General features: G+C 39.9%; 1 protein-coding gene and 1 pseudogene across 1 annotated transcript in view; both read left to right on the forward strand.

Moving 5' to 3' along the window:
- The window catches only part of DYTN (dystrotelin), a 75142-nt gene that overhangs the window by 15171 nt on the left and 38827 nt on the right, over positions 1-21144 (forward strand). The window contains exons 6-9 of the mRNA XM_033230551.1: positions 2107-2178; positions 2432-2595; positions 7767-7878; positions 9302-9450. Of these exons, the coding sequence (XP_033086442.1) occupies positions 2107-2178; positions 2432-2595; positions 7767-7878; positions 9302-9450 (497 nt within the window). The remainder of the gene's footprint in view (positions 1-2106; positions 2179-2431; positions 2596-7766; positions 7879-9301; positions 9451-21144) is intronic.
- On the forward strand, positions 13349-16279 carry LOC117095203 (annotated as a pseudogene).

The raw sequence follows: 21144 nt of genomic DNA on the forward strand, positions 1-21144 counted from the left end.
CCCAATTCTGTTGCTAACTTGCTTTTTTGACCTTCAGCAGAATATCAAATCTCAACTACTCTTTGCTTTATTTCTTGAAAACTATTTAATTGATAATCAGAAACTGTATATATTCAAGGTGTACAACATGATGTTTTGAGATAGATATACATTGTATAGTGATTATCACAATCAAATTAATTAACCCATCTGTCACCACCATCATTACCATCTTGTGGGGGTGGGGGGTTTGAGGACACTTCAAACCTGCTCTTGCATCAATTTTCTTTTTTTTCTTTCTCTTTTTTTTTTTTTTTGGGATGGAGTCTCACTCTGTCACCCAGGCTGGAGTGCAGTGGTGCGATCTCGGCTCACTGCAACCTTTGCCTCCCGGATTCAAGCAATTCTCCTGCCTCAGCCTCCCAAGTAGCTGGGATTACAGGATGTGCCACCATGCCCAGCTAATTTTTTTGTATTTTTAGTAGAGACGAGGCTTCACAGACTAGTCTCGAACTCCTGACCTTGTTTGTGATTCACCCACCTCGACCTCCCAAAGTGCTGGAATTACAGGCATGAACCACCGTGCCTGGCCTCAATTTTCAAGTAAACAGTACAGTACTATTACTAGTAGCCATGCTGCAATTAGATCTCCAGAATTTATTCATCTTATAACTGAAAATTTCTACCCTTTAATCAACATCTTCTCATTTATCCCTGTCCTCAGCCCCTGGCATATTCACTATTCTTCTGTTTCTATGAATTCAATGTTTTTAGATTCCACATGTAAGTGCGATTATGCAGTATTTGTCTTTCTGTGCCTGGCTTATTTCATTTCGCATATTGTCCTCTAGGTTCAATTCATGTTGCTGCAGATGACACAATTCCCTTCTTTCCTAAGGCTGAGTACTATTCCGCTGTATATTACATACCACATTTTTTATTCCATTCATCTGTCAATGGATACTTAGATGGTTCCAGAAACGTGGCTATTATGAAGAGTGCTACAGTGAACATGGGAGTGCAGATGTCTCTTTGACAAACTGATTTCCTTTCCTTTCATCCCTTGCTTTCAACATAGGTAGTGATTGCCACTCTACCTCAGAAATTGGCATTTCTTAAATGACATAATATGAAAGTGTTTGGAAAGGTTTTTCTCAAAGCCACTCTAGGCTTTTCCAAAGGTAGTGAGTTATCTCAGTAGATTGTTTACAGTCAGTTACAGATTGAACTTCTTGATCTGCTCTTTCCTGCTTCTCACTACTGCACTTGACTAGTCTTAAAAATATGCATATATATAATAGCAAAGACTTGGAACCAACCCAAATGCCCATCAGTGATAGACTGGATAAAGAAAGTGTGGCACATATACACCATGGAATACTATGCAGCCATAAAAAAGGATGAGTTCATGTCCTTTTCAGGGACATGGATGAAGCTGGAAACCACCATTCTCAGCAAACTAGCACAGGAACAGAAAACCAAACACTGCATGTTCTCTCATAAGTGGTAGTTGAACAATGAGAACACATGGACACCGGGAAGGAAACATCATACACTGGGGCCTGTCAAGGGGTGGGGCAAAGGGAAGGGAGAGCATTAGGACAAATACCTAATGCATGCAGGGCTTAAAACCTAGACAGGTTGATAGGTGCAGCAAACCACCATGGCACATGTATATCATGTAACAAACCTGCATGTTCCGCACATGTATCCCAGAACTTAAAGTAAAAAAAAAAAAAAAGGTATATATATTCTAAAACTCTAAACTTTAAGACAGTATTATTGTTAATTTCATTTCATATGTGAACAAAGGCAAAGAAAGGTTAAAATAATTTGGAATCACGAGAAAATAAAACAGAAGGAAGCAGTTTATCACCCCATTGGCAGACTTCCTTCCCTTACCCTCCTCCCTCCTCCCTTTCCCACTTGCTTATTCATTGTCTTAACCCAAACATTGCACAAAACCTATGCATTGCTTTGTTCTCTTGGATTGAGACAGTTCACCTGGTCTCAGATACCAAATACCTGTGACTGCACGGCCATGGGCATCAGCTCTCAGCCCTGCTGCTCCTGGAGACGACATATTTCTCCACTTTATAACAGTTAAGATGAGGTTGTCTCTTGCAGATCCCAACTGTCGTGGGAGAGAGTCGTGCTCTGTGCCCTGTGGAAAGTGCCACCCGCAGCTGTTTCCAAGGGGTGAGTGCCTTGCAAATGTCCCTGGAGATGGGGACAGACATGGTGCACTGGGATAGTTTGCTGACTGATTTACATTACAGACCTATTATTACACCACACAGCATCTCAGATAACTGAATTTAGGAGGTAGTCTCACCTCCAGCTTTTCCTATGATAAACTTCTTCAGCCGAGCTGACAGAATTGGAGTCAGAAAAGAAAATGAAAATATCAAGTCATGCCTAAAAACACATCTAGGGTGCCACTGTTTTTCAGGTGTTGAGCCCAGCAATCAAAGAAGAGGAATTCCTGTCTTGGGTCCAATCTGAGCCTTCCATCCTCCTGTGGCTCCCGACCTGCCACCGGTTATCAGCTGCTGAAACAGTCACTCACCCTGCTCGGTGTACCATCTGCAGGACTTTCCCAATCACGGGACTCAGGTACAGCCATCAGCAGCATTTCTCGGATTATCATTCTCCATACGGTTCTGCAGTTGGAGCTGTATCCCTTCAGATTCTTTTTGGGGTCCTCCTTACACATCTGAAATTCAGTTGACTTTTTTGGCTCAATGATTTCCTGGCAGGAGGCATCCTGGTTGATAATAAATTGTCTTTTATCTTCTATAATGGATGAAATATTAAATTCTTCCACTGATGCATAATGTGACTAACAGACATTTTTCTTCCTCTAAGGGGAACACATTTTGTCTTTGTTTTGTTTTGTTTTAGAGACAGGGTCTCTGTCACGCAGGCTGGAGTGCACTGGCACTATCATAGCTCACTGCAGCTTCAAACTCCTAAACTCAAGTCATCCTTGCAGCTCAGCCTCCTGGGTAGCTGGGAGTACAGACACAGGCCACCATGCCCAGCTAATTTTCTATTTTTTGTAGAGACGGGATCCTATTGTGTTACCCATGCTGGTCTCCAACTCCTGCTCTTAAGTGATCCTCCTGCCTCAGCCTCCCAAAGCATTGGGTTTCAAGTGTGAGCCACTGCACCTGGCCTGTCTTTTGTTCCAAAGAAACCTTTTAAGTATTGAGCCATCCATAGTCATCATCATCCTAACAACACTACTTTTGTTAACTGTTAGACAAATGCCAAGCTGAGCAGTTCACATGGGCCATTTCATTTAAAATGTGTTGTAAGCCTATGCAAAGGGTTGTATTATTATCCCCAATTTGCAGAGAAGTTAAATAACCTACATGATTAGCAAGCCGCAGAGGCTGGCAGCCTAAATCCAGAGTCTCTGCTCTGCAGCCATGATGCTGTGCTGCCTCCCTGTGCAGACAACTGCAAATGAGCCTCATGCTCACACAGATGATCAGCATTCATGAGAGCAACTCAGGCCTGATCTTCTCTCCACCTGGAGCTAAAAGTAGATTAGAGAGCTAGATTTGGAGGTGGGAGATGCAAATATTTCCATAGCTTTGAGGAGAACAGTCAAAATCCCACCCTGGAGAAAGAGTGTTATAGGTCTCCCATAAATAAAACCATAAGGAAGTTAAATAGGTTATCATTAAAGCTTGGGAGAAGAGAAAGAAACCACCAGGTGTAGGCCAGGCATGGAAGATGCCATTATTCACGATGAGTGAACAGGGGCCGGGAATGTGGGAAGACTAGAGCTATGGGACATCAGGCAGCTAAATACAAGCAAAACTGAGGGTGCCCGGAAGGAGAAGGGGAAAAGAGGCCTCAGGCCTCAGCTCCTGCTCACTTTGTTCCTTTTCCTTTCCCATGCTTTCTGACCCTAGCTAACCCAGAACTGAAATATGCTCCCCATGGAGATAAACTAGGTCTGCTTGGTACACCAAAAAACTGGAGATCTGGTTTTAATTTTGCCAAGAAAATGAATTGGGTTTGCAGAGAATTTGCAAGACACAGTAAAACTTCATTCATAAAAATTCTGCAAGTAACTGAACTTTAGACAATAACACATATAAATGAACAGGACTGTTGGAAACCAAGCAAGCAGGAACAAGGAAATCTTCATACTACAATGAAAAATAAATTATTTATATTGGACAATGGGGAAATCTGAATATGATTTACCACGTTATGAATACATTATAATCATTTAACCAATAAGCAAGTATTAGTTAAGGAGTTACTGCCAGTCCTGCCCTAGGTCAAGTACAAGATTAACTTCGCAATTATATAAAACACAACTTTTACATCGACATATTTTTCAAAATTATTATATGTAACATAAAGCAGATACTATTTGTATTCTATAGATGATAAAATTTGAGTCTCAAAGAATTTGAGTGACTTACTTAAGTCGCCCCTAAAAATGGCAAAGGCTAGAGGCCAAGAAATGCTATACCTCACATATCTGTTGAGAATGAGAACAGAATTTCTTTAAAATGCCTCCGTGTAAACCATCTTTCCTCTTATACACCCAAGGCAATAAACAGGTGTCCTATATACAAAGAGCTGGGAGACCTGGGCAAGGTATTTAACCTCTATGGACCTCAGTTTTGGGTTTTTTGTTTTTTGTTTTGTTTTGGTTTTAGTAAAATTCAGCAGGGTAGAACAAATGATGTCTGAGACTTCTTTAGCTCTAAACTTCTGATTCTATTAAAAATTGCCTGGATATATTATAATCTTAGCTTTAAACTTGTGTTTTGGGATCTCAAAAAACTCAACTAGTAGCTTTGGTTTTTTGGGAGATGAAGAAAGTCATGTTAGAGGAGAAGCACTTGCAGATGTGCAGGTAGCAGGAAGAGGACAAAGATTTGGCCTTCTAAAGAAAAAGAAGGTGCAAAGACCATAGAGTGGCCCTAATCCAAGATTTAAATTCTAGAAGGACATGTGACATTTTTGCTCTGTGATAGCCATGGAAGGTTGAAATGAAATTGGGGGAAAACCTGGGTTCTATATTGGTAAAAACATCAACAACGGGCCAATCTCATTATTCCCCACAATAACCATTCTCATACACCTGTAGGTAGTTGCAGAGCACAGAGGAACAAATTTAAGGATAGATCAGCTTATTATCCTAGATAAGCCAGTCACAGCCGTCTAGTTAATGCTTGATAAAGCAGCCAGCATGGATGGCTCATCAAATAATCCTTATAACAATAGTTTATTATGTTGTACACTTCGTTGAAAAAGTGAATGTCTTCCCATTAATGTATGTTAAACAACTTTTAAAGTTTTCCAAAAATTTTGCAAGGCCAGGAGGATAGGGTTTGCTAGCTCCATTTTTCCTTAGTTGAAGAAACTAAGTCATATATCCAACTTCATTCAATTAACGTTCATTGAAAAACCTACCATGCACCAGGCATTCTCCTAAACTTAAGTGAGCTTAAGTTTCCAATTCAACTATTAGAACTGCTATAAGTAGTAATGATGGTACGTGAATTCAAACTCAGGGCTCCTGCCTTGAGGAGTGGTGGTCTATTCTAGAATAGTGTGGTCTATTCTAGTAGTTAAAATGGCAGGCCATCAATTCAGATAGTAACCTGGGACTCAAAATCTTCTACTACTTACTAAGTAGTTGTGTAACTTTGTGCAAGTTACATAAACTCTCTTTAGTTCCATTTCCTCATCTGCAGAATGAGAGTAATTGTGAGAATACCTGAAAGAATTTCCATGGGGATTAACTGGGTCAACACATGTACACTGCCTGCACATAGAACATGCACAAAAATGCTAGCTGCTATTATATCATCCCACACTATTTATTAATATCCTGCCATGGGACTCAGGGTTGGAAGTACAGCAGTGAACAAAAGTAGTTGAGGGGCGATCTCAAGGTATTTATGTTCTCTTGCTCTGCCTCTAAATGACATGGATCAGACCATCAAACCTTCTGCCATCTGGCCTCAGAAGCTTTCCAAGGTTTTTTCCTGCTGTTATTCAGGGCAATTAGCAGGTCTGATAGATTCAATGCCCTCTAAACCCTTCTTACTCATCCCAATCTTCGTTGCCTTATTCCTCCTCTTCTTTCTACTTGGGATTTCTTTGCTTTAATCTCCAGCCCAGCTTTCCATGTATAGCATGAGTCTCACTTTCCAGACCACACCAGCCCATAGAGCTCTCCCTCTGCCTCCCTGCTATAACCCTCTGCTCCGTGCCTCTCATTGGGCACTTAATCACACATTGCCTAATTCTGGAAGTTTCAACCTTCCATGTCAAAGTTTTGCTGCAAGATATGAAATTTAAGAACACTGGAATCTTGTCATATTTCTTTTTTGTAACTTTTAAGATAGGGGTTGAAAACCCAGATGCTTCAAAGGCAAGGCAAGCGGTGTACATGAAGGAAATAGGACAGGTAGAGACTATGGCTAGCTCAGAACTGTATGTCCAGTCTAAAAGGAGTAGCTGCCGCCTGGTTCTCACCAACTGTCACCATACGAGGACAGAGCTTTATACCTCACACACTGCAGTTAGAGAAGAGAATTTACATATCGGGGAAAAATGTATAGCTCCCTGTTATTTTATAGACAAACAACATGGTCCCACTCAAATATCCTTAAAAGTTACTAACTGATGATTGCTAGGTCTCACTAGCTCCCCACTAACATCGCAATAGTTTCCTGAGTATTATGGGACACCCCTCCTAACCAGAGTGTGTCAAGACTCTCTCCTCTCCTTCTGACTACAAAGGCATTTAAGGTTGTCATTTCTCATCAGGAAAAACTCTCCAATGTTGATGGGTCCAGAAACTTGGGTATGGTGAGGAATTCCCCTCCTCCACTTACATCTTTCCTACATACAGACTCCTATAAAATGATGAGTGCTTATTTTTAAATCTGTTATCTATGGCTTAATTTTTCCCAACACCATGCGGGAATACAGGCCCAATATTATCATATCCTCCAAAAGTTTAAGGAAAGCCAAAATTTGATTTTATTGAAATCTATTTTTTAAACTTAGCTATTAAATTCAAAGTATTTGAGTGCATTGTGCAGCTGCACAAAACATGGCTGCAGATTTAAGGGTTTATCCTAAAGGTTGTAGTGCACAGCACCCTGCATGTAGAAGGCACTTCATATTTTGGGAAATAAATCAGACCTCTATACCATAGCGTATGCGGCATTAATATAATGCCATTTGAAAATACTTTAAAATGAAGATTTATTTGAGTAAATAAATGCATTAGAGTCATTTAATAATCCTATAGTTTAGGAGAAACTTTACACTGATTTGGTAGTTCGGACATCTTCTGTATATTTTGGGGTGCTCATTCTCCACCTGGATGTTTTTTTTCTCATCTACCAGTGATGTAAGCTGTGCTTCTATTTTATTTTATTTTATTTTATTTTATTTTATTTTATTTTATTTTATTTTATTTTTTTTTGAGACGGAGTCTCGCGCTGTCACCCAGGCTGGAGTGCTGTGGCCGGATCTCAGCTCACTGCAAGCTCCGCCTCCCGGGTTCACGCCATTCTCCTGCCTCAGCCTCCCGAGTAGCTGGGACTACAGGCGCCGCCACCTCGCCCGGCTAGTTTTTTGTAGTTTTTAGTAGAGACGGGGTTTCACCGTGTTAGTCAGGATGGTCTCGATCTCCTGACCTCGTGATCCGCCCGTCTCGGCCTCCCAAAGTGCTAGGATTACAGGCTTGAGCCACCGCGCCCGGCCAACTGTGCTTCTATTTTAATTGGCAGATACCGCTGTCTGAAGTGTCTCAACTTCGACATCTGCCAGATGTGTTTCTTATCTGGTCTTCACAGCAAGTCCCATCAGAAGTCTCATCCTGTCGTTGAGCACTGTGTTCAGGTAATATTTAATGTCACATACTAAACTATTCATTAATCAATTCAGTATAAGCTATAGCTGTGAAAAAATCTTTCCCTCCAGTGAAACCACAGATTCTGCTCCTGTCATACATTACAATATTTAAGACTAAGCAAGTGGCAAACTCCACCTTGAATATCTCTCAATATAAGTATGCTTTCTTCACGTTGTACATCTCAATAAAGTTTTTGGGCACAAGAAAAGTCCAGAGTTTAGTCTGCAGTAATTGATCAGATACTCTGGACTAGAAAATGTCAGTGAAGAGTTAGAGGGAGAAGCACTGGAAATGAGTACAGATGGAAAAGAGATGGGCTCTGGTGTGGCAAAAATGATGCAGCAAGACTTCTAGTTACTAACATATTTTTGGAGAATTTTTCTTTTTTAACATGTCTTTTCCTGAACCCTAAATTTCAAATATTTCTTCTTTAGGAAAAAACAAAGATTATTATCTCAATGTTGACTGAAAAAGTATAGAGCTAAAACTTCACAGCTGCCTTTCAAATTTTTTAAAATTAGAAATACCTAGCAAGTGAATTCAGTTCTTTGTAAGAAGAGAAATAGCATAGTACATTTTAAGCAAAAAGCATTCTATTTTTTCCCAGAAAGAACATTTTCTTTTCATTACTAAATTCCAATGAGTAAGTTTCTTCACACAGATGGCAACCCCCTCAAATACCACAATAGCGAAGGATGTTGATTAATTAACTTTGCCAAGGATAGTTTTCCCTCCCTCTCTCCTTTACATGAATGGCCCACAAAGGTCAAGTGCCTGAATCTTGCCAAATAATTTCCAGTGGGCATTTCCTTACCCAGGTCCTCAGGTTCACTGGCCTAGGATCTACCTTCCTATGGCTAAAAGTCTTGGATTTGTTGATGTTAGAGTGACACCATGTGGCCACTTTGTTATTATGCTTTAAATGTCAAGTGCTGAAACCCTTAAAATGAGACATCTCATCCCTTCTTTGCTTCCTTTTGGTAGAGGTTCTTAACTTGGGGTGAATAAATGGATTTCAGGTGGCCTGTGAGTCCACTGAAATTGTAGACAGAATGGAATGTGTGAGTATTTCACTGGAGATAAACCCACGAGTTATTACAACCCTAAATGTGAGCAACCACAGGCTTAATCCTCTTTGATGCCCTCCTCTAGGTGTAGAATGCCAAATGTCTGGGTTACTCTAAGGAAGAGGACTTATTGAGGGGGTTGGGGTATTTAATTTGGAGACTTATGCTATCTCTATGAGAATGTGAAGAAATCCAGGGACAAGAAGGAGGTAAGATTATTTTTCTGAGGACTTAAGAGAAATAATTCCAAAAACTTTCATGGTAGCCAGTCCACCCAAGTAAGGAAAGAAGACCATACATAGACTGATCTGACACTTTTTAAAAATGCTGGTTCTTTCAGCAGATGTCAGCGATGCAGAATACAAAACTTCTCTTCAGGACCCTCAGAAACAACCTTCTTCAGAGGCGCTGTAGGAAGAAAGAAGCGGCGAGAAGGCAGCAGCTGCTGGACCAGGTGAATCCAAAGGGTATACCTCACCATGCACAGGCCAGGTGAGTGGCTGCGAGGATCGGCCGGTCCCGCAGAGCAGCCGACCAGGGCCCTGGGTGTTATGGTAACCAGTCAGCAATCTGTCTAATGCTGAAGGTCCTAGACAAGGCAGGAGGCAGGTGAGGGATGGACTTCAGATATTTTTTTCCTCTAAAAAGGGCCTTTAATTTCAAAGTAGAACTAAGAGGCCACAAGATCTTTTGGTGACTCATCCAGATGTTTAGAGTTATTTCTACAACTGAAACCATCAGAAAGACAAAGAAGATATTTAATATTAGAATATTTGAATAACTTTGTTATATTCCTAGTTTTTGCTGGTTTGCTTTTGGATGCCTAATCCAGAATTAATGCTTTATTAAAAAAAAAAAAAGGAAAAGAAAGATACTCAGCCTACCACCACTGACAGATGAGTGCTATTCACATTTTAGTGTGAAACAGGGATTAACCAAAACAGGAATTATGCTATAGATACAATTTTTCATTCTTAGTTCCCAAAACATTGCTTTTAACGGCGTTACTCTCTTCCTTGTAAGAAAATGCCACAATTCAAAAGCAATACATTATTGAACATTTGGCTATTTCCACATGTTGTCCCCCAAAATTCTAGAGTCAACATCCCTATGCATACATTTATCTGATTATTTTTATGTTTTTATTAAGGGAAAACTCACTCAGTGAAAATCATTGAATAAAAAATTGCGAACTTGGTTAATCCTCAAAATGTTGAATGCCAAATTGTGCTCCAGAGGGGCACAGCCTGCCACTTCCAGTATATGCATCACATACCTGATCACCAACCTAAAGATGACTTTTAAAAGGTTTTTGTGACTTTCATTTTTGAAGTAGCCACTTCTTTGTAATTTAAAATAGCAGAAGACAAAGGAAACACTTTTTTTGTTGTTTTTTTTTTTTGAGACAAGATCTCACTCTGTCGCCCAGGCTGGAGTGCAGTGGCATGATCATAGCTTACTGCAGCCTTGGACTTTTGGGCCTAAGCGATTCTCCCACCTCAGCCTCCCAGGCACACACCACCACGCTCGCGTTGAATTTTTATATTTGTTTTTTACAGAGATGGGGTCTCACTGTGTTACTCAGGGGGGTCCTCAAACTCCTGGCCTCGAGTAATGTCACACTTCAGCCTCCCAAAGTGTTGAGATTACAGGTACGAGCCACCATGCCCAGCCTCATCATACTTTTGAGAAAAAGAAATATTTATTCACATCCATTTTGCCTACCGGGAGTATAAGAGTAGACTAGTTTAAGTCAGATTGGTATTCATTTGTTAATTTCTTTTGTAATTCTCTAAACTTTTCTCAGACATCCAGCAGCAAATCTCCATTTCAGTCCCAGACCCCTATTTCTGTGGTCATTTTGTTGCTTTAAAGATTGCTGTATTTTAAAATATGTTTTTATGACTCTTTAAAGTACACAATGACCTCACAATTAGATGCTATCTATTATTCCTATGTCACATTTACCTATCAGGTTGTTATCAATATATGATTAAAGTTAGAGAATTTGGATATCATCTTGATGTATATCTTTAATTTTGCACATAGAATTTAAATTCGAAAATAAAAGCAAAGATATCAGGTTCCAGTTTATCTTTATTCTTAAAGCCAGCTATTTTCACCTTTCACTAGGAAAGTAATGATAAAATGTTAATCATCTGGATATATTGGCTACTTGAGATCTTGCCTAAATTTCTATATTCCCATAGTCACATCACAAAGATCCATACTCTTTTTTTTTTTTTTTTCTTTTTCTTTTTCTTTTTTTTTTTGAGATGGAGTCTAGCTGCAATGCTCAGGCTGGAGTGCAATGGCGCCATCTTGGCTCACTGCAACCTCTCCCTCCTGGGTTCAAGCGATTCTCCTGCCTCAGCCTCCTGAGCAGCTGGGATTACAGGTGCATGCCACCACACCCGACTAATTTTTGTATTTTTAGTAGAGACAGGGTTTCACCATATTGGCCTGGCTGGTCTTGATCTCCTGACCTCAAGTGATCTGCCCATCTTGGCCTCCCAAAGTGCTAGGATTACAGATGTGAGCCACTGTGCTCAGTCTCCATACTCTTATTTGCATTTCTTTTGGCTACTGAAGCCAGACTGATCTTTTACACATTTTTGACAAACATGACAGCACGTCTCACACACTCATCCCCTCCAAACCCTCATGCCTTCCTTAAATCAGATTCCTCCATCATTTTCCCATTATTTTTAGGCTAAAAATGAAAAGTTGTAACATGACTTAGTCTTGGTCCTTTTGGTCCACCATGCTAATCTCTCCAGCTTCATTCCTCCTCCACAGTCTCTGTGTTCCAGCCCTGATTCTGCCCCACACATGACTAAGCCAGATCTATCCCACCCTTAAGACTTACACCTTTATTTTAAAGGATTTGTCATAGTTTGTAACTACACATTTATTTATCTAACTATCTGATTACTGTCTGCCTTCTCATTTTGCTAAAAGCTCCATCAAGGAACCTGATTTCACTCCCTCTTGCAGCTCTACCACCTAGCTCATAAAGTCATGCAAACCATTCAATCCATCAGCAAATCTTGTTGGTTGTACCTTCAAAATAGATTTGAACTCTGAGTGAGTCTTGCTATTTCCACTGCCACCACCTTACTGGTCCCTTTCTCCCGCATTGTCACATGACCTCCTAACTGGTTCCCCTGCTTCCTCCTTGGTCTCCCCATGGTCTAATCCTGGTGCCATGGGCAGGATGACACTTTTCAAATTTTGGCCAGATCATGTCACTCCTCTGCACAAACTTTTTTGTGACTTTCCCTCTTCCAAGAAAGCCACAGTCCTTCCAGTGGCCTTTAGCCTGGCCCTATAAACGCTGTTCCCCACCAGCTCTTGCTCCTCCTCTGCACCTCTCCCTGACTTGTTCTGCTTCAGCCTCACAGCTCTCCTTGCTGCTCCATGAATATACCAGGCATGCTGCCACCTCAGGGGATTGGCACCCCTAGATCACCTCCCTGTATGGCTTGGCTGCTCACCTCCCAAAGACCCACCGAGGTCTTTGCTCAAATGCAGGCTCATCCTGCAGGCCTTTCCTGACAACCATTTACCATTCAACCCCTGTCCTCACTCTGGCACTCCCAGTTATCCTTGCTGGCTTTATTTTTCTTCAGAGCACTTCATCACCCTCTGACATCCTCTGTCTTACTTATTTATTATTTATTGCTGTGCCCTTCTCTATAATGTAAGCTCTATGAGGGGGGGAATGTCCACTGTTTCCAGTTGTATTGCCAGCATCTATAATGTCCGAATACGATAAATGCACAATAAATATTTGTTGACCGACTGAATGAATAATAAAATGTATGGTGCATGATGGAGGGATTGATGGATGGATAGATAAGGTGAACCATGAGCTCTTTTAGAATGTAGTGGGAAAGAGTCAAGGAGTGTTGGAACAAGGTAATGAAGTTTGACTGAACCTGGAACAGAGACAGAAGACTTGCCCTCAACTAACCATATGTGTGGCCATGAGGAAGTCACTTCACTTTTCTATGGCTCAGTTTCTTTGCCTGTTAACTGGGATAACCTCTCCTCTCTACTCCCAGAGTAGTATTTCCGGAGGTGAGATGAGGAAAGGGAATTGCAAGGGCTGTACAAAGCCAAGGTTCTCTAAATGTCAGTGTGTTGTACTCTGTCCACCCCAAGTACAATAGAGTTGTTCCCCAAAATAACATTCTTATGTAATAATTTTCAGTGTACCCTAGACTTTGATGAGTTCAGAAATTCTGATTTATGGCTGATCTAGGAGAAAAGAATGTGGAATATTACTAAATCACAATGTAATAATAGTAAAAAACACATCTTTGATATCTATTATGTTGGCACACTAGCACTGACCATCTTCTAAGAGATTAATGGTTATTGCCAAATGATAATATTGAATTCATTCAATGATTCAGCAAATAATCTGCATGGTAATAAGCCTTCTCCCTTTTGATGTGGTTTTATTTACTTTACATATGCTAGTTTGCACTGAGAATACTTTCATTTACAAAACTAGAATTGAAAGTTAGATGCCAAATATCATCAGTCTTATGAAATATTTCAGGAAGTTCTTGAAAATATAGTTAAAAAGAAAATTAAAATGCTGAAAAATAACAGAAGTACTTCTCTTTGTAGCTAATTTAATTGTGAATTACCAAGAAACCCCAAGTAACTCTAGCAAAAATTACTAGAATTAATAGACTTCAAATGATGGCAGAAAAATAAAATAAACATATACAAAATTCTTCACTGTACTAGCAATAACCAGCTAGAAATTTTATAAAAACCTCATTCAAAATACATGTAAAAATTATTTTTAAAAGAAACTACAAAAAGTTTAACAAAAAAGATACAAGACCTAAATAAAAGTATAGTATTTTATTGAGTACAGAAAACAAGTCCTGACCAAAAGGAAAAAATACCAAATTCCTAAATGAGAAGACTAGCGTAACAATGTACCTGCTCCAAAAATTAATAGTTGATTTTTGTTATTTGCTTCAATACTTACAAATTTGCCTGTTTGCAAAAATTTATTTGTAATCCTAAAATTAACAATCATGGTGCTTTTCAGTTTTTGCAGACATGAGCAGAGTGGCGAAAAATTTTTGAGTTGCCTGATGCACGTGTTCCCAGCTAAGGTCAAACCGGACAGTGCTCTGTGTCACTGTTTCAGCCCTCATACTATAAGCAAGTGTCCTTTTTGTGTCTATTTTGTGTCATGATTTTTGCATATCTGTGCTTTTCATTGGCAATTTTACTTTTGCAAATGGCCCCAAAGCATGGTACTAAATTGCTATCTAGTATTCCTAAGTACAGCAAGGCTGCGATGTGCCTTGATGAAAAAATACACGTGTTAAATAAGCTCATTCAGGTATGATTTATATTGCTGCTGACCATGAATTTAATGCTAATGAATCAACAATACGTATTTTAAAAGTGTCTTTATACAGAAACACATAAAACAAGGTTGTGCATTGATTGGTTGACAAAAATATTGTGGCCAGAGGCTTGTAGGAACCTAACTCTGTATTTCCTCTAGGAGCAATGGGTTCAGTATTTCCTAATTCAGTGTTCATGGTGGCCTTATAGAGCATAAGTACTGTGAATAATGAGAATCTACTGTATTTAAATTAAATGCATTTCCAGATAGAATCACAATGTTTTCTAAATAGGATAAAATAATTTTGAAGGTATGTTGGAAGAATAGTTGTACAAGAATAGTAAAATTATGAAACTGAAGAATAGTGAGAAGGGATGTTAATATCTGAAGAACAGATGTTAATACAACAAATATTAACACTTACTACAAAACTACTATGACCAAATAATATAGTATAAAACAGGAGTGAACATGTAGGTCTAAGGATGAGAATACAAAATATAATAACTGATGTAAACATATATGGGAACCTAATACGTGATAAAGGTGATATTTCAATTCATGGAAAAACAATGCATAATTGGCTATCCATTTGAAAGGAAAATTGGCCCTTATTTTGCCCCATATACTTAAATACATTCCAAATTGATTGAAATTTAAATGTAAAAAGAATTTAAAATAAATATTAGAGAATAGCAGAATATCTCCTAAGGAAGAGAGAAAAACAAAACATTATGAAGGAATAAACAGATGTATATGATAGCACGCAATTTTAAACATTTTGCTATGGTAAATGATACTATAAACAAAATTAAAAATTAGCCCTAGACTTAGAAAAATATTTTCGGTAATAAGACAAATGATGCTATAAAAAGGGTCCCTGAAAATTGATAAGAAAATCTTGATGTGAGGCCAGAAGTGTTGGCTGCTGTGGAGAATTCAAAACAGGGACCTCCCTGGCCATCAAGATGGAAGAGCAAATAGTTTCTCATGCTGGAGAAATACTCTCCAGTGTGGTGGTCATATCTTGTAAGGATTCAGTCCCACGTCGAGTAATGTCTTTGACACCGGAAGGAATTTCAATCCCCCTGCTCAGTGCCAAAAGTGTGGGTGTGTTTGAAGCTTTTTATAATTCCATTAAACCTATCCAGATTATCAACAGTGCCATAGAAAGGATGAAGCCAGGGAAATTTCCCAATGGCAAGACAAATTTATTTGGCATTTCTTCTGTATGTGAAGGGTAACAAAACTCTGTATGAGACTTATTATCAGACATTCAGTATACACTGTGCTGTGACGTGAGGTAGTCTCTGTTGACCAAGGACTTGACAAAGGCTGGTGAATTTACCATCCACTCTGCTCTTCAGGAGGGGAAGTTGACTCCAAGTCCTGTGGACTTCACAGATTACACCTGCAACCTTACAGAATATCAAAGAGAGCCTTGTTCTCCAGATTTCTCATTCAAGAACACCTCAACTCAATGAACTGTGTCATCGTGCAGCTGCTTACAGGAGAGCTGGTGGTAGAAAGGCATGGGGCTGCAGCTGGTGCAGGTGGAGACCTGTGGGTGTGCAAAAAGCTATGCCCATCGTGCCACAGAGATTCCATATATTCAGATGGCCATGGGGACATTTGTAGGGGCCTCTCTGTCCCTGTATACATGGTCTTCTCCAGGCTGTTTACTGCCCTATGCTGAAGACCAACTTCAAAGTGGAATATAAGGTCACCATCGACATGCATCTTCATGCTGACCACCTGCTCACGGAGGACTTCCCATTGCAACTCTGCAGGATTCAGCCTAGGAGGAGGGAAGCTCAGAAAACAGGAGTGGCCTTATGGATATCCCACTGGTTATCTTTTATGGGGGAACAAAAGCCAGCAGTATATACTTGTTTTTGTGATTATTCTGTATCAGAAATGAAGTGGACTCCTTAAATTACAATTATTTTTCTTCCTCATTTCCTCGAGGCTTCTACTTCCAACAGGCACCTTTAATCAGATTTTTCTTTGAAATTCAACAGAATTTCTTAATGCTATTTGCAAGATCATTTCACAGAAAACATTTCCTATGACCTCCCTGTGTTTGTACCAAAAAAGGCACAGAAAACCTGTTGCAACAGCCGTTGGAGCTGTGCTGGAAAGTAAGATCATGGGGACAAAAGGAAATTTCTCTCTGACTCACTAATAATGAAAGTAGCTGAGCACTCCCCACAGCAAAGGATCTGTGGCCAGGTGGCATTGCTTATGAGGTTTGTAGGTACCCTCCAAGGAAGAATGCAAAGTGGCATCCACTAGAAATGTGTAGCTTTTTTTTTTTTCCCACTCCATTTCTGTAGTTCTTTTTATAACATTTTTCACTATAACTTCAAAATTTTTAGGCAACTGAGAAAAAAGTGTCCCTTGCTCTTATAGGAGTGAGGAGATTTGGCTGGTGCTGGCGTGTTTCTGAACCCTCAAGAACGTCATAAGAACTCATGCTGCCATCTTCTGGGAATATATTTAAATGCAAAGTTATGTAAGGGGAAAAAATGAGTGTGTGCTCCTTTTGTTATTGGGAGGGTTCTGAATGGCAGGAGCCCCGTGCCCAGGATGGGTTGGTGAAGGCCCCTCTCCTCAGGGTTGTGCCAGGAAAATGTCCTTGACTTGATGAACTTGGCTTGCCCCTCACCCACCTGAGGGACCTATTTTGATCCAGGGTTTTTTGACTTGAAGCCAGGTTTCCTTAGTCTCCCTTTGTGGTTCAAAGTCAGTGATGAGTCTGTTGCAAACATTTCTTCCTTCAAACCCTATCATTGTTTTGTTGGTCCACAATGAACAGGATCTCAAAAATAAGCTATGCGACCAGGCTAAGTGGCTCATGCCGATAATCTCAGTACTTTGGGGGGCAGAAATGGGAGGATTGCTTGACCCCAGGAATTCGAGACCAGCCTGGGCAACATAGGGAGATACTGTCTCTACAGAAAAAATTAAAAATTATTTGGGCATGGTGGTGCATGCCTGTGGTTCCCGCTATTCAGGTGACTGAGATGGGAGGATTGCTTGAGCCCAGTAGGTCGAGGCTACAGTAAGCTGCGATTGCACTGCTGTACTCACTCCAGCCTGGGTGAAAATATCTCAAAAATAATAAATAAATAAATAAATAAATAAACCATGCTACTTTGCACAGTAATTGCCCTTCCTTCATAGTCGCCCTTCTGGGCAGGCCTGGGCAAGGCAGGCTCAGGCTGAAGGCCTCCCAGGCTGTACTTCCATTGTCCTGTAACAGCATTTGGTGATCTGTAATGCTCCCTACATTACATGCCTTCAATGCTGAGGGTAAACAAACCTGATTTAGGCAATACTTTATCTTAGGACTTCAGTTAAACTGATAAAACTTATTATCTGAGTCATTTGCAAGTTGCTTCTCAGAAAATACATTTCTGGTTTATAAATCTTCTTTTATGCTCATATGACATTAATAACTATCTGTATTTGATGATGTGTTCAAACTGAGTAGCAGAAAATAAAGAAGCCATGCTTTCTAAGAAAAAAACTAAAAACTCAAGAAGAAAAAGAAAATGGGGCAGAAGAGGTGAGTGAAGAGGAAAATACACAAAATACATAAATAGGCAATCACAGAAGAAGAGTTCCAAATGGCCCTTAGACACCCAAAAAGATGTTCAACCTCTCTATTGGTTAGAAAAAAGGCAAATAGGCCAGGCTCATGCCTGTGATCCCAGAACTTTGGGAGGCTGAAAGTTCTGCCTCCCAAAGTTAAGGAGGATCACTTGAGGCCAGGAATTTGATACCAGCATGGGCAACATAGGGAGACCCCATCTCTACAAATAATTTTAAAATTAGCTGGGTGTGGTGGTGTGCTCCTGCGGCCTGAGCTACTTGGGAGGTAGGAGGATCGGTTGAGTCCAGGGGGCCAATGCTGCAGTGAGCCATGATAGTGCCACTGCACTCCAGCCTGGGTGACAGAGCAAGACCCTATCTGAAACAGAAAAAAGAAAATTGCAACAATGACATATCATCGTTTTACTTACCGAAAAGACAAAGATTAAAATGAATGGCAACACCCTTTGCTGGTGAGGAGGGAAGAACATAGATGTTCTTGAAATCTGGTAGAACAAATGGCTACAGAATTTTCAGAAAATACACTGAAAAATATTTATTCAATAAATTTATTGAACGCTATTATAGGCACTTGGGCTACATCAATGAAGAAAAAGAGAGAAGGATTTCTGCTGTCTTGGAGCTTGCATCCTAGTGAGGACCAAACAAACGACAATGGTGTATAAGGGAATTATATCATACGTTAAAATATTTAAGTATTAAAGTTTAAAAAAGGAGAAGCAGATAAGAAAAATAAAGACTTGGAGAGTTGGTAGCAAATTTAAATATGCTGGTTATAGTGGGCCTCAGTGAGAGGTGATATTTGATCAAAGTTTTGAAGGAAATGAGGGAATAAGAGAAGCACACTGCAAACTGAGGAGACAGCCAGAGCCAAGTGGGAGCATGCTTGGTCTTAGGTTGGTGCAAAAGTAATTGTGGTTTTTGCCATTAACTTTAATGGATCCAAAGAACAGCAAGGGGGCTAGCATGGTTGAGTGGGATGAGGAATGAGAGTAACAAGAGAAGAAATAAGGTGGGGTGTGGTGGCTCATGCCTGTAATTCCAGCACTTCAGGAGGCCAAGGTGGGCAAATCACATGGGGCCAGGAATTGGATACCAGCATGGCCAACATGGTAAAACCCTGTCTCTGCTGAAAATACAAAAATTAGCCAGGCATGGTGGCATGTACCAGTAATCCCAGCTACTTGGGAGGCTGAGGCAGGAGAATCACTTGAACCTGGGAGGAGGAGGTTGCAGTGAGCCAAGATAGAGCCACTGCACTCCAGCCTGGGTGACAGAGCAAGACTCCATCTCAAAAAGAAAAAGAAAAAAGAAGAGGTGAGAAAGTAGGGGCAGATGGAAGGCCAGTGTAGGGACTTAGGCTTTTACTCTGGGGAAACATTGGAGGATTGTGAGTAGAGAATCTAACTGAGGTTTCAAAACTCTCAGTCTGGTTGCTATGTTGAGAATAGACTAAAGAGGGCCAAGAGTTAAAAGCAAGGTTCTATAAACATTTTCCTAAATTTTTTCCAATATTTCTATTACAAATTTTAATTTATAATTTCAATCTGTTTGGAATTTATTTTAGCAAGGGTCTAACTTTACTTTTTTTCCTGGGGTGAGGAATTATGTGATCTTTTAGCCAATTATGTGATCTTTTTCCCACTTAATTAAAATGACAGCTTTCTCGTGTATTAGCTTCCCTTGTATGCTTGGATTAATATAACTTATATTCTCATCCTTAGATCTATGTGTCTATTCTTGCATTTGCACTAAATTGTATTGTCATGGTCGTTCTATAGTAAGTAGAAGAATAAGATTGCCATCAACCAAGATGGGGAGGCTACAGGTGGAGAAGGTTTGTGGGGGAAATCAGGAGTCCAGTTTGGGACACACTAAGATTGAAAAGTCTCTGAGATGTCCCTGGGGAGATATTGACCAAGCAGCTGACTATTCGTATCTGGAACTTGGAAAAAAGGGTCTGTACTGGAGATACCAATTTGCGGGTTGTTGGCATGTTAATGGTTTTTAAAGTCATGAGATTATATGAGATCACCAAAGAGAGAACGTAGAAGAGAAAGAGAAGAGGATCAATGACTGAGCCCTGTGACACTCCCTTTACAAAGCTACAGAGAAGAAGAAAAACCAGCAAGGGAGACTGAGAAAGAGTAAAGAATGGAGAGGGAAGAAAACCAAGAAAGTGAGGAATCCTGGAAGACAGGTGAAGAAAGTGTTCAAGGACGAAGGCATGGTGTTCTACTGTCAAATGCCACTGCTAGGTCAAATAAGAATTGACCTTTTACCCTTGAAAAGTCAGTGAATCCAGGAGCTGGATTAATTTGAAAAAAATTAACAAAATAGATAGACCACTGGCTAGACTAATAACGAAGAAAATAAAGAGTAATCAAATAGACACAATAAAAAATGAGACAGGGATACACTACCGATCCCACAGAAATACTATCTACCATCAGAGAATGCTATAAACACCTCTAGGCAAATAAACTAGAAAATCTAGAAAAAAAATGGAAAAATTACTGGACACACACACCCTTCCCAAGACTAAACCAGGAAGAAGTCAAATCCCTAAATAGACCAATAACAAGTTATTAAATTGAGGCAGTAATTAATAGCCTACCAACCAAAAAAGTCCAGGACTAGACAGATTCACATCCGAATTCTACCAGAGGTACAAAAAGGAGCTGGTACCCATTCCTTCTGAAACTATTCCAAACTATTGAAAAGCAGGGACTCCTCCTTAACTCATTTTATGAGGCCAGCATCATCCTGATACCAAAACCTGGCAGAGACATGACAAAAAAAAGAAAACTTCAGGCCAATATCCCCGATGAATATCAATGCAAAAATCCTCAATAAAATACTGGCAAACTGAATCCAGCAGCACATCGAAACACTTATCTACCACAATCAAGTTGACTTCATCCCTGGGATGCAAGGATGGTTCAACATACACAAAGCAATAAACACAATCCATCACATAAACAGAACCACTGACAAAAGCCACATGATCATCTCAACAGATGTAGAAAAGGCCTTCAATAAAATTCAACATCGCTTCATGTTAAAAAACTCTCAATAAACTAGGTATTGATGGAATGTTTCTCAAAATAATAAGAGCTATTTGTGACAAACCCACAGACAATATCATACTGAATGGGCAAAAGCTGGAAGCATTCCCTTTG

Source organism: Trachypithecus francoisi, unplaced genomic scaffold (assembly GCF_009764315.1).
Source record: "Trachypithecus francoisi isolate TF-2019V2 unplaced genomic scaffold, Tfra_2.0 Lachesis_group13, whole genome shotgun sequence".
NCBI lineage: Eukaryota > Metazoa > Chordata > Mammalia > Primates > Cercopithecidae > Trachypithecus > Trachypithecus francoisi.